Source organism: Balaenoptera acutorostrata, chromosome X (genome assembly GCF_949987535.1).
Source record: "Balaenoptera acutorostrata chromosome X, mBalAcu1.1, whole genome shotgun sequence".
Classification (NCBI taxonomy): Eukaryota; Metazoa; Chordata; class Mammalia; order Artiodactyla; family Balaenopteridae; genus Balaenoptera; species Balaenoptera acutorostrata.
Window position 1 is genome coordinate 130,682,828 of NC_080085.1, and position 15,099 is coordinate 130,697,926.

Here is a 15,099-nt window from a genome sequence, read left to right on the forward strand (position 1 = left end):
AATGAGACTATATCAAAAGTCAGCTTTAATAGGCTCCCACTAAGCAAACACGGGAAATTATGAACAAAAATTGATAAAAATAGATAATAATATATAATAATATTAATGGATTACAATTCATTGAATAAAATAAGAATCCATCTGTTCATGCTGATAGCTACCTAATTAACTAAAGAGAAGGAAAGGGTTTTATTACAATAGAATATCATATAATAAATGTAGATAATTGGCAAAAGTTGAATATGGACTACAGATTAGAAAATAGTATTATGTCAGGTCACATTTTCTAAATTTATAATTTCATTGTAATTTTATAAAATAACTTCTTTGTTCTAAGAAAATACACACTGAAGTATTTAGGGATAAAGGGTTATGATATCTGCATCTAATTCTCAAATGGTTCAGGAAAAAAAACATAAATACATTGGCATACTTGTCCTTTCAATATGGTCCATGAGGTATTATAATGCATTTACTTCATTGCGATCATATTGCTGATCATACTAAACTGAGATCCCATCTAGCCAACAGATTTCTCCTCTTTGGAATATCAGGCTGATATGTGCTCAGTGTTTTTAGAACAAAGACATGTTTCCCAGCTGCTCCTGGGACACACCTGCCATCCAGGCAGGGATTGGTATTTTATTACCAGAAATGGTTGTGGCCCAATGTTGTGGTTTAATACCCTATATGCATTTACCTAAGTGAAATTTGGAACCTTCCAAAACCAGACCAGAGAGACTGACCATTGAAATGAAGGATTAGAACTAATTTCCAGTGCTCAGAGGGAAGAAACTCAGCTTTACACTAACCTCATTGATCAAGACACTATTGAAGGTACCTTAAGAATCTTTTCAGATGACAATAGCCAAGAAGATCTTGAAACAATAACTGACCTCCAAGCCCAGGTCGCAGCCGGTTGTCATAGCCATCCAGAAGACGATCCAAGATTCTGGTGAATATAGTGATGTTGTCGGTGCTGTCATCAGGAATATCTGGAGCATGCTTCGGAGAGAGTCTGAGGCGGTGGAAGAAAAAGAGACACAAAATAATAGTTCTTAATAGCAAACAATTACATGTCTAACACTTTAATTCAAGAAAATGTCAATCAGTAGACTGGGCCAATTAAATAGCTTTGTACCTCAACCAAACCAGCAAGCACTTTGGCATGAGCTTTACCAAACATACAGTCCAGCCCCAACCCAGCAGTGGAGAAACACCAGTAGAAATCTTGGACAGGATATCTGTGGGAATAATATCTGGCATAAAGTTGATTTATCACATTTTGTTTCATGAACAAAAGGGCCTCAAAAAAAAAAGGAAAATTTTGTTAACTTACCCCTTTTCTAGCCTAGAGAAACACAGGTTCACAAGACAACAGAGCCAGAAAGACCTTTGAATTACATGTAATCTACCTATCTCTCACCCTATGGAGATAGGGCAACAAAGCAATAGCAGTTCATTAAATGTTAAAGCTACCAGAACTCTTAAGAGATTCCTAATTTCTTTCATTTCATACATGGGGAAATAAGCTCAGAGAGAACACCAAATTTGCCCACAGTCGTATTGCTAGTGAGGGTCAGAGATAGAACTATAATCCAAATTTTCTGATTTTCTAGAGACCCTCAGCTACCTTCTGCTTATGCAGTGTGGATGCCTTCTACAAGCCTTTCCAAGCAGTAGGCACTTTACTAATCACCTAATCAGGCCGAGGCTGTGACTAATGCTTTCACTTTATGAGGAGGAGCTTGGTGTGGTTTGACGAGACTAGAAATAAAGAAAGGCCCTGGGTAGTTTTGGGGAAAGAGATATAGTGAAGGAAATGGCTGTTGCCAAGGGTCAAGAAGCCTGGTGTAGAATCAAGTAATAATCTAGAAGTCAGGAATCTTACATCCTAGTGCCAGCTGTATTCGTGATTTGGAGTAGACAATTAAGCAAATTATAGTCCTATAGGTCTCAGTTTTACCCATTCTTACTTTGGACCCAGAAGGTTGCCATTAATAGATATATAATAACTATTCATAGCATCCAGTTAATCGGGGCAATAAGAGACAGGTTAACAGTTAGAAGGAATCTTGAGAGGCAGTCAATATGTCTTCCCGCCAAAATAGTAGGAACATCTGAATTGAATAGTTCTCACTCTAAACTGCCACTCCCTAGCTGATAAACTTTGAAAAGTCATTTTGAACCCAAATTCCTTAGTTCATAAGCCTAATTCAATTCACATAATCATTCAATGCATCTTTAATGAGCATCAACTATGTGCCTAAAGAAAAAAACAGAGCATAAAAAAAAGGTAAAACAAGGTAATCTCTCCCCTGCTTACAGGTGTTCTGAGAGACTCAAATGATAAAATAGATACACGTAGAATGAAAAAGGGATCTAGGCTTAAAAAGTCTGGAGACATGAATTTGAATTTATTAGTTGAGTGACCTTAAGCAAGTCACGTAACACCTCTAGTAATAGCTTTCTCATCTTTAAAATTAAAATAACTTCACTGATATGTTGTATCAATAATAAATAATACATTAAAATTTCCAGACTTAATACTTAATATCTAGAAGTATTCAAAGTCTGTTTTCTCTTTTGTAAAATAGTAGTTTATGTACTCGAATGCATAGTTCAAATGTAAATAGTCACAACAAAATATTGGCACCCCCATCAACCAAAGCCATAAGGAAAGCTTTGGTCAAGAAGCACTGGAAACCAGTGAAGACTAGAGGTGATTGGCTGGTTTAGTGAAGAGTACCAGAAGTGATACAGCTACCTCATTTGGAAGGGGGAAGAAAGACGGAAACTGTAGTGCAGAGCTAACAAACTGACATCAATATGCTGAAGAGATAAAAACAGACACCCTGTCAGGTCTTGGCTCACATTTGACTTAATCACCAATATTCTGAATCCATCTTACATGGGCTGTGGGGAGAGGCTACGGGAGCTCAATTGATTTTGTGAAAACCTCTTTCTCATTTTCCCTTAACTCTCACTGCGGGGAATCTTGACCCTGGTTAGCCTAGTTTGATTTCTGGGAAATAGGTCTATGAATTGAAAGAAAAGCCAATTTTTTGATTACTGGAAGGGGATAAAAAGTAGAATCTTCACAGAGTCATAGCAAGCTATAAAGGGCTTCAGAGATATCCACTCCAGGTGGATTTATAGATGGGAATTGTAAAGTCCCTGAACATAAGTTTTAACCACACTGAGTGTTAATGGAGAAGTTAAAATTTGGATCCAGAATTCCTGAATATAAGGCCAATATACTGTGCTGCCTCTCTTACTGAAATAATAACTTCCTTGATGATGCATTTCCATCCCTTGCTGATTCTGTGTTGATATGTTAGCAGCATTCTTCACTAATAACTTTTAAAATTTAAGTCAAAAATCAATGCTAAGTATCATTCCAAAACAATTTTCAATAGATTTCTCTATGATTTTGCACTTGATTACTGATAAATTTTTTTTCTTATGTGGTAAATTATTGCAGGGGGAGCTGGAATCTTGTTTAATCTAGAACCCAAGTTAGAACTCTCTCTTCTTAAATAACTGAACTGCAACAAGCTGAAGATTCTGTAGTTTGTACCCATCCAAAATAGTCTGGGGGAACAACAAAGAATCATAGTATGTCAGGATTATGGAGGACCTTAGAGATCATGTAATTATTTCCCTTCATTTTACAGATGGACAACCTAAGACACCAACAAAAGAAAGGGATTGTTTAAAGCCACATGCTTATTAAGTTGATGAGACTGATGCAGTACCATGCTTGTTTTGCCTTATATCTGTCATTACTGGCTGGACTAAATATGATATTAATAATGCATCATTAAAAATGAAAATGATGTTACTAATACAGTATCTATAGGTTAGGCAAGTTTAGTCATTTTTCTAGTCTTAAAAATGGAATAGTGGTAAATCCAAAGAACTAGGGTCAAATGAACAGAGTTTTAGTCCTGACTGCCACTAACTGATCATGTGAACTATTTCCTTGCATGTGAAATAGAGATAATTCCCCAACTTATAATGCTTTTGGAAGAAATAAGTAAATAAGATAATAAACATAAAATTGCTTTGTAAATGGTAAAGCTCAACATACATTGAGGTTGATCATTCCTTTTCCCGCAAACTCCTGAAAATGTAATGAGACACCTTTGAAAGACATGCACTTCTATGCTATGGGAAAAGTTAAGCTCACCGAGTGATTAAGTTCAGGGTAAGTAATAAGTAATAGTATTAGTTCAACTACATTGAGGAAGGACCCTGATGTGTTTATGTCAGGGGGAAGCAGAAGAGGCACAGATGTGGAGTTGCTGATACAGTTCATAAAACAACCCAAAGAGAGGATAAATTTACTTCATTAAAAGGATGGCATTTCCCCTAATACTGTATATCTCCTGGGGGAGAACAGATTTTTAAAATAAAGAAAATTCAAAATTACTATGCAGAAGGTAATGTCAACAAGATGGAGAGGTCTCAAAGCTCGTCTCCCCCTTACACACACACACACACACACACACACACACACATACACACACAAATCCATAAGAACAATAAATAACTACAAACTGAAGAAAACAGCTAAGGGAAAGCTCTAGAAAACAAAGAAGCAGTAGCAAAAACCTGAGGAGCTCAAAAATCAAGGATGGCCACATAGAAAAGTGCAGGAAGCATGTTACCTATGTCACCTCATCTCCCAGTCAGGACCTGCTCTGCACCTGGAAGAATCACCTCTGAGGAAGTTCACCACACAGGGAGAAGGAGGGCAGGAGAACCCCAGCAAGTCTCACCATTGTGGACATTTGCAGCTTTTGCTACAGAGGTCTCCCACAGTCTTTCCTGATTCTGATGTCAGTTGATGAAATGGAGTGGCCCCCTCTGCATCTCTACTCCCTGGAGCTGTCACTGAGGTGAGACTTGCCCTCAGCGTCCCCAGCTGCTGCTGTACCCCACTCTTAGGAATCAGATGTCACAGCATCTTGCCATATATGAGATTGGAGCTGCCTCTGCTCTTCACCCTCCCCTGGCCACAGGTCAAGGCTTTGTCCCACCTTCACCAGGAAGCCTCTTCTGCCCTGGCCTAGCCCCCTTGGTTATAAGTCACACTTTGGCTGCCATTATCCAGGCTTTGCTGCTGCTGCCCTGAGTCCCACCCACCAGGTTCCAGGACAAGGCTCTGAATCATCATTGCCAGTGGTGCTAAAATTGCCCTGAGCCCCACCTCTTGGGTCCCAAGTCACTCTTAGACCTCCATTATCAGGGTCCTGATGCTGCCATCTGGGACGCACCCATTGCATTCCAGGTTGTGGCTCTGGGTCTTCATTGCATGGGATGCAGATGCTGCCCTGGGCCACACACCCCCATCAGAGGTCAAGACTCTGAACTGTCATTGCTGAGGTGGGCTCCACTGCCCTGAACCCTGAACTCTGGATTCCAGGTTGTGGCTCTCCACCGCCCCCCATCCCAGATCAATGCTTTGAAACATCATTCCCAGGTGTGTTACCACTGACCTGAGCTCTCCCCTCAGGTTTCAGGTTAGGGCTCTGACACATGATAGCTGGGACTAGGTAGCCACTGCCCTGAGCCCCATCCCCTGGGTTCCAGGTCACAGCTCTGACCATCATTGCCAACACTGTGCTGCCACTGCCCTGTGCCCAGGTCCCTGGATCCCAACACATAGCTTTAACAGACTACTACCAGAGTTGTGTTACTGCTATCCTGCAACTTCCCCCTGGGGCCAGAGTTGAAACTTTGACCCACCATCCCCAGGCTATGCTACTACTGTACCCTGGTCCCTGGGCTCAAGCCACCATTGTACCTTGTCATCCCATGGCTTGTGCCACTGCTGCATTCTGCCCTCTCCCTACCAGCCAGAGTCACAGTGGTGAGCCCCTGAGACCCAGGTACTGGTTCCATGGGATATCTACACATGCCCACACCCTAGAAACCAGTGATATAGCTGCAGCAAGTGCACCTGTGCTCCAGAACCCAGGTGCTGTGTTAGTCCCATGTGCACTGGATCCTCGGGCATTGGCTCTGAGGGCTCTGTGTGTCAGCATGCCAGACCAGGCATTAAGAAGGATCTCCTCAGATAGAACATCCTCCCATGGGCAAAAAAATAAGGGGTGAGAACAGGAAGACCCCAGTAGCCTTAGCCTCTGAAGATTCCAATAGACCTATCTGCCATTGCCACCTGCAGGTCCTCTGCAGCCTTGGCCACAGAAGACCCCCACAGTCTGACCAATGGCAATGTCTGCCAATGGAGCAGCATAGAGACTACACCACTGTGCCTCCCCAGGAACCAAGGAGGCTGCATCCCACCCAGCTGGTGCCTTTTAAAACTACCCCCAGGTGAAAGTCTTTCACTACTGTAGCCAGTCCAAAAAGAATGGAAGAGGTGAGTGCACCCTTAAATGCACAGACATCAATGCAAACCCATCAGAAACATGAAAAAGTAAGGAAATGTGATACCACTAAAGGAACAAAATAATACTCCAATAACTGACCCCAAAGAAATGGAGATCTGTGAGTTATCTGAAAAAGAATTCAAAATATAAAGAACTCCTACATGCCAATTAGAAAAAGAGAAACAGCTCAATTGAAAATGGGCAAGGGATAAGAACAGATGGTTCATGAAAGAGGATCCAGAAATGTCAAGACACACAAGAAAAGATGCTCAACGTTACTAGTAACTGGGAAGATGCAAGTTAAAACACCAAGGGGATTCATCTCATAGCCAGCATATGTGCAAAGGCTGAAAAGTTTGGTAATAGCAAATACTGGGGAATGTGTAGGGACCAGGAATTATTCTGAGGGTCAGATGATGCAATTACTTCCAGGAGCAATTTGACAGGATCTAAAGGAGTTGGAGATGTACAGTCCTTGTGACTCAGCAATTTCAAGTCCATTTGACTCTAATAGAAACCTTCTCACTTGAGCATAAGGAGGAAAGTACCAAGTTTTCTCTAATGTACTGTTTTAATTGCAAAACATAAATATGAAATAACGCTTGCTCAGATAGAGAATGAAAGTGTAAACTCTGGCTTATGCATATGATCCTAGACAGCAATGAAAATGAATAAATTAGATTGACATGTATCAAACCAGAAAAAGCCCAAAATCAAAAATCTGAATAACATTGGGCTTCAAAAGTATATGTATAATTTGACATCATTGTTGTACAATTTTAAAATTCATAAAAGTTTTATATTTTAGACATTTGTGAACTGTACATTGAGAAAAGTATAAAAATGCTTATCTGCATAGTGTTCAATTATTATAAAGTGAACCTCTATGTAACCAAATAACCAGAACCCCAAAAGCCCCTGTGCGTACTTTGCTAATCCAACCCAGCCCCTCCTGTTCCCCTATAGGTAACAACCAGCCTGAATTTTTGTGTGTATAATTAATAATAATAATAATTTTAAGGATGCTCAATGAGATTCAAGTGAACACAGATAGACAAATCAATGTACTCAGGAAAACAATACATGAACAAAATGAGAAACTCAACAAAGAAACAGAAATTTTTAAAAAATGAACAAAACAGAAGTTCTGAAGATGAATACAATGGATAAAATGAAAAATGCAATAGACAGCTTCAACAGTATGGTCTATCAGGCAGAAGAAAGAATCTGTGAGCTTGAAGACAGATAGTTTGATATTATCCAGTCAGAGGAGAATTAAAAGAAAGAAATTAGAGTGAAAAAAAGTGCTGTATAGCTCAATATTTTGTAATAACCTAAATGGGAAAAGAACTTTAAAAAGAATAGATACAGGTATCTGTATAACTGAATCACTATGCTGTACACCCAAAACTAACACAACATTGTTAACCAGCTATACACCAATATAAAACAAAATTTAAAAACAGAGGGGAAACAGAGACTCCACTCTTGGAGGACACACACAAGGTCTTGCATGCACCGAGACACAGGGCAAAAGCAGTGACTTCATAGGAGCCTGGGGCAGCCCTACTTGCTGGTCTTGGAGGGTCTCCTGAGGAGGCAGAGGGCAACTGTGGTTTTCTGGGGACATAAAATCTGGAGGTGAACATACCTGGGATTACCCATCTGAAGGCTTACATCTTGCTTGGACATTAGCACCAAGACCTGGCCCAATTCAACAGCCTGTAGACTGCAGTGCTGGGACACTTCGGGCCAAACAGCCAACGGGGCAGGAACACAGTCCCATCCATCAACAGACAGGCTGCCTAAAGGCTTCTTGAGCTCACAACCACCTCTAGACACTCCCCTTGACATGGCACTGCCCACCAGAGGACCAAGACCCAACTCCACCCAACAGTGGGCAAGCACCAGTCCCTCCCACCAAGAAGCCTGCAGGAACCTCTAGACCAGCCTCACCCACCAGGGGGCAGACACCAGAAGCAAGAAATATACAGTCCCACAGCCTGTGGAACTGAGTTCGCAAACACAGGTCAGAATCTACCTTGGGACCAGCTGGTCCCTGGCCCATGGGTGATAAGAGAGTACTTCTGGGGCATATAGCAAATCCCATACAGATGGCCACTTCTCCAAGCTGGAGAAACATAACTAACCATCCACATACATAAAAATACAAATAGAAGGTTTAGAAAAAATGAGACAGCAGAGGAATATGTTGCAGACGAAGGAATAAGATAAAACCCCAAAAGAATGACTAAGTGACATGGAGGTAGGCAATTTACCAGATAAAGAATTCAAAGTAATGATCATAAAGATGATCCAAGATCATGCGAAAATAATGGATGCACAGAGTAAGAAGTTACAAGAAGTTTTTAACAAAGAATTAGAAAAAATAAAAAACAACTAAACAGTTGAAGAATACAATAACTGAAATTACTGAAAAATATGCTAGAAGGAATCAATAGCAGAATAAATGAGGCAGAAGAAGGGATACATGAGCTGGAAGACAGAGTGGTGGAAATAACTGCCATGGAACAGAATAAAGAAAAAAGAATGAAAAAAATGAGCACAGTTTAAGAGATTTCTGGGGCAATGTCAAATGCAACAATATTCACATTATAAGGATCCCAGAAAGAGTAGAGAGAGAGAAAGGACCTGAGAAGATATTTGAAAAGAGAATAGCTGAAAACATCCCTAACATGGGAAAGGAAGCAGTCACCCAAGTCCAGGAATCACAGAGAGTACCATACAGGATCAAGCAAAGGAGGAACATGCTGAGACACATAGTAATCAAATTGACAAAAATTAAGATAAAGAGAAAATTTTAAAAGCAACAAATAACATACAAGGGAAACCCCATAAGGTTATCAGCTGATTTTTCAGCAGAAACTCTGCAGGCCAGAAGGGAGTGGCATGATATATTTTAAGTGATGAAAGGGAAAAACCTACAACCAAAAATACTCTACCCAGCAAGGCTCTCATTCAGATTCGATGGAGACATCAAAAGCTTTACAGACAAGCAGTAGCTAACAGAATTCAGCACCACCAAACTAGCTTTACAACAAATGCTAAAGGAACTTCTGTAGGCGGAAAAGAAAAGGCCACAACTAGAAACAAGAAAATTATAAAATGGGAAAGCTCACTAATAAAGGCAAACATACAATAAAGGTAGGAAATCATCCACACACAAATATGATATCTAAACCAGTAATCGTGAGAGGAGGAGAGTGCAGATGCTGGATATTTCCAATGCATTTGAAATTAAGAGATCAGCAATTTAAAACAATCATGTATATATGTAGATTGTTATATTGAAACCTCAAGGTAAACACAAACCAAAAATATATAATAGATATATACACAAATAAGAAATAGTAATCCAAACACAACACTAAAAAAGTCATCAAATCACAAGAGAACAAAAGAGGAAAGGAAGAAAAAAGACCTACAAAAACAAATCCAAAACAATTAACAAAATGGCAGTAAGAATATACATATCAATAATTACCTAAATTTAAACGGATTAAATGCTCCAACAAAAAGACATAGACTGGCTGAATGGATACAAAAACAAGACCTGTATAAATGCTGTGTACAAGAGACCCACTTCAGAACTACAGACACATACAGACTGAAAGTGAGGGGATGGAAAAGGTATTCCATGCAAATGGAAATCAAAAGAAAGCTGGAGGAGTAATACTCATATCAGACAAAATAGACTTTAAAATAAAGACTATTACAAGAGACAAAGAAGGACACTACATAAAGATCAAGGGATCCATCCAAGAAGAAGATATAACAATTGTAAATATTTATGCACCCAACATAGGAGCACCTTAATACATAAGGCAAATACTAACAGCCATAAAAGGGGAAATCGACAGTAATACAATCATAGTAGGGGACTTTAACACCCCACTTTCACCAATGGACAGATCATCCAAAATGAAAATAAATAAGGAAACACAAGCTTTAAATGATACATTAAACAAGATGGACTTAATTGATATTTATAGGACATTCCATCCAAAAACAACAGAATACACATTTTTCTCAAGTGCTCATGGAACATTCTCCAGGATAGATCATATCTTGGGTCACAAATCAAGCCTTGGTAAATTTAAGAAAATTGAAATCGTATCAAGTATCTTTTCCGACCACAACACTATGAGACTAGATATCAATTACAGGAAAAGATCTGTAAAAAATACAAACACATGGAGGCTAAACAATACACTACTTCATAACCAAGTGATCACTGAAGAAATCAAAGAGGAAATCAAAAAATACCTACAAACAAATGACAATGGAGACACAATGACCCAAAACCTATGGGATACAGCAAAAGCAGTTCTAAGAGGGAAGTTTATAGCAATACAAGCCTACCTCAAGAAACAGGAAACATCTCAAATAAACAACCTAACCTTACACCTAAAGCAATTAGAGAAAGAAGAACCAAAAAACCCCAAAGTTAGCAGAAGGAAAGAAATCATAAAGAACAGATCAGAAATAAATGAAAAAGAAATGAAGGAAACAATAGCAAAGATCAATAAAACTAAAAGCTGGTTCTTTGAGAAGATAAACAAAATTGATAAACCATTAGCCAGACTCATTAAGAAAAAAAGGGAGAAGACTCAAATCAATAGAATTAGAAATGAAAAAGGAGAAGTAAAAACTGACACTGCAGAAATACAAACGATCATGAAAGATTACTACAAGCAACTCTATGCCAATAAAATGGACACCCTGGAAGAAATGGACAAATTCTTAGAAATGCACAATGTGCCGAGACTGAACCAGGAAGAAATAGAAAATATGAACAGACCAATCACAAGCACTGAAATTGAAACTGTGATTTAAAATCTTCCAACAAACAAAAGCCCAGGACCAGATGGCTTCACAGGCAAATTCTATCAAACATTTAGAGAAGAGCTAATACCTATCCTTCTCAAACTCTTCCAAAATACAGCAGAAGGAGGAACACTCACAAAATCATTCTACGAGGCCACCATCACCCTGATACCAAAACCAGACAAAGATGTCACAAAGAAAGAAAACTACAGGCCAATATCACTGATGAACATAGATACAAAAATCCTCAACAAAATACTAGCAAACAGAATCCAACAGCACATTAAAAGGATCATACAACATGATCAAGTGTGGTTTATTCCAGGAATGCAAGGATTCTTCAATATATGCAAATCAATCAACGTGATACACCATATTACCAAATTGAAGGAGAAAAACCATATGATCATCTCAAGAGATACAGAAAAAGCTTTCAACAAAATGCAACACCCATTTATGATAAAAGCCCTGCAGAAAGTAGGCATAGAGGGAACTTTCCTCAACATAATAAAGGCCATATATGACAAACCCACAGGTAATACCATACTCAATGGTGAAAAGCTGAAAGCATTTCCTCTAAGATCAGGAACAAGACAAGGATGTCCACTCTCACCACTTTCATTCAACATAGTTTTGGAAGTCTTAGCCATGGAAATCAGAGAAGAAAGAGAAATAAAAGGAGTGCAAATTGGAAAAGAAGAAGTAAAACTGTCACTGTTTGCAGATGACATGATACTATACATAGAAAGTCCTAAAGATGCTACCAGAAAACTACTAGAGTTCATCAATGATTTTGGTAAAGTTGCAGGGTACAAAATTAATACACAGAAATCTGTTGCATTTCTATACACTAACAATGTAAGGTCAGAAGGAGAAATTAAGGAAACAATCCCATTTACCATTGCATCAAAAAGAATAAAATACCTAGGAATAAACCTTCCAAAGGAAGCAAAAGACCTGTACTCCCAAAACTATAAGATGCTGATGAAAGAAATCAAGGACAACACAGACAGATGGAAAGATAAACCATGTTCTTGGATTGGAAGAATTAATATTGTCAAAATGACTACACTACGCAAGGCAATCTACAGATTCAATGCAATCCTCATCAAATTACAAATGGCATTTTTCACAGAACTGGAACAAAAAAATTTTAATTTGTATGGAAACACAAAAGACCCTGAATAGCCAAGGCAATCTTGAGAAACAAAAACGGAACTGGAGGAATCAGGTTCCCTGACTTCAGATAATACTACAAAGCTACAGTAATCAAAACAGTATACTGGTATTTAAAACAGACATAGGTCAATGGAACAGTATAGAAAGCCCAGAAATAAACTCATGCACATATGGTCAATTAATCTATGACAAAGCAGGCAAGAATATACACTGCAGAAAAGACAGTCTCTTCAGCAAGTGGCAGGGGAATGTTGGACAGCCACATGTAAATCAATGAAGTTAGAACACTCCCTCACACTATACACAAAAATAAACTCAAAATGGATTAAAGACCTAAAAATAAGACCAGATACTATAAAACTCCTAGAGGAAAACTTAGGCAGAATATTCTTTGACATAAATTGCAGCAATACCTTTTTGGATCCGTCTCCTAGAGTAATGGAAATAAAAACAGAAATAAACAAATGGGACCTAATTAAACTTGAAAGCTTTTGCACAGCAAAGGAAACCATAAACAAAACAAAAAGACAACCTACAGAATGGAATAAAATATTTGCAAATGATATGATTGAAAGGGATTAATTTTCAACATATACAAACAGCTCATACAGCTCAACATCAAAAAAACAAACAACCTAATCAAAAAATGGGCAGAAGGTCTAAAAAGACATTTCTCCAAAGAAGACATACAGTTGGTGGAAAGATACATGAAAAGATGCACAACACTGCTAAGTATTAGGGAAATGCAAATCAAAATACAATATACCATACCAGTATCACCTCACACCAGTCAGAATGACCAACATCAAAATGTCTACAAATAATAAACGCTGGAGAGGGTGTGGAGAAAAAGGAACCCTCCTACACTGTTGGTGGGAATGTAAATTGGTACAGCCACTATGGAGAACAGTATGGAGGTTCCTTAATAAACTAAAAATACAGCTACCATATTATTGATCCTACAATCCCACTCCTGGCCATATATCAGGAGAAAACCATAATTTGCAAAGATACATGCAGCTCACTGTTCATTTTAGCACTATTTACAGTAGCCAAGACATGGAAGCAACCTAAGTTTTCCATTGACAGATGAATGTATAAAGAAGGTGTGAGATATATAGATATACACACACACATACATGCATATACACATACATACACATACAATGGAATATTTCTCAGCCATGAAAAGAATGAAATAATGCCACTTGCAGCAACATAGATGGACCAAGAGATTATACTAAGTGAAGTAAGTCAGACAGAGAAAGACAAATATCATATGATATCACTTATATGTGGAATCTAAAAAAATGATACAAATGAACTTATTTACAAAAGAGAAGCAGACTCACAGACATAGAAAACAAACTTATGGTTACCAAAGGGGAAGGGGGGAGGGATAAATTAGGAGTTTGGGATTAAAATATACCTACTACTCTATATAAAATAGATAACCAACAAGGACCTACTGTATAGCTTAGGGAACTATATTCAATATCTTGTAATAACCTATAATGGAAGAGATTATTAAAAAGAATATATATATATATATAACTCAGTTATACATATATGAGTTACTGAGCTGTATACCTGAAACTAACACATTATAAATCAACCATATTTCAATAAAAATTGTTTTAAATAAAAAAAGATGTTAATCTTGAAGAAGAAGCATAAAAAAATAAAATACATTTTGTCTGATAGGAGAAAAAGAAAATAGTTACAGCTATAATATTATGTTGATAGATACATAACATAAAAAGATGAAAAGTGAGGCATCAATATAAACTGTGGGGGGCAAGTGAATGTGTAAAACTTTCTTATGCAATTGAAGTTGTTATAAGCTTAAAATAGATGATTGTAAGATGCATTATGAAAGCTTCATGGTAACCACAGAGCAAAAATCTGTAATAGATACACAAACAATATAGAGAAAAGAATCAAAGCAAACCACTAAAACAATCATCAACTAACAAAGAAAGACAGCAAGACAGGAGGAAGGAAACTAAGGAACTTCAAAACAATCAGAAATCATTATCAAAATGAACTTCAAAACAATCAGAAATCATTATCAAAATTTAGTGATAGTAAGTCTTTATCCAATCATTTCTTTAAATATAAATGTTTTAAATTCTTCAATTAAAAGACACATGCTAGAGGGAAGAGAAATGGGAACATATTGTATATGTATAACTGATTCACTTTGTTATAAAGCAGAAGCTAACACACTATTGTAAGGCAATTATACTTCAATAAAGATGTTAAAAAAAAAAAGACACAAAGAAGCTAAATGGATAAAAACAACAACAACAAATACCAAGGCCCATCTATATGCTGCCTATAAGAGGCTCACTTAAGCATTAAGCACACTCACAGGCTGAAAGTGAAGGGTTGAAGGTATTTCAAGCAAATGGAAATCAAAAGAGAGCAGGGGTAGCTATATTTTTATCAGACAAAAGAGACTTTAAGCCAAAAACTGTAACAGGACACAAGAAGGTCATTATATAATGATAAAGGGGTCAATTCATCACAAGGATATAACAATTGTAAACTCACGCACACTCAATATTGTAGCATGTAAATATATTAAACAGTTATCAATGGATCTGAAGGGAAAAATAGACAGCAATGCAATAATAATAGGAGACTTCAATACCTCACTTTCAACAAT

The 15,099-nt window shown here is 37.8% G+C and overlaps 1 protein-coding gene across 2 annotated transcripts in view; it reads right to left on the minus strand.

Annotated features, from left to right (window-relative positions):
* The window catches only part of GABRA3 (gamma-aminobutyric acid type A receptor subunit alpha3), a 247,227-nt gene that overhangs the window by 125,761 nt on the left and 106,367 nt on the right, over nucleotides 1–15,099 (minus strand). For both annotated transcript variants that reach the window (XM_057539110.1, XM_057539108.1), the window contains exon 3: nucleotides 897–1,018. In XM_057539110.1, coding sequence (XP_057395093.1) covers nucleotides 897–1,018 — 122 coding nt within the window. The remainder of the gene's footprint in view (nucleotides 1–896; nucleotides 1,019–15,099) is intronic.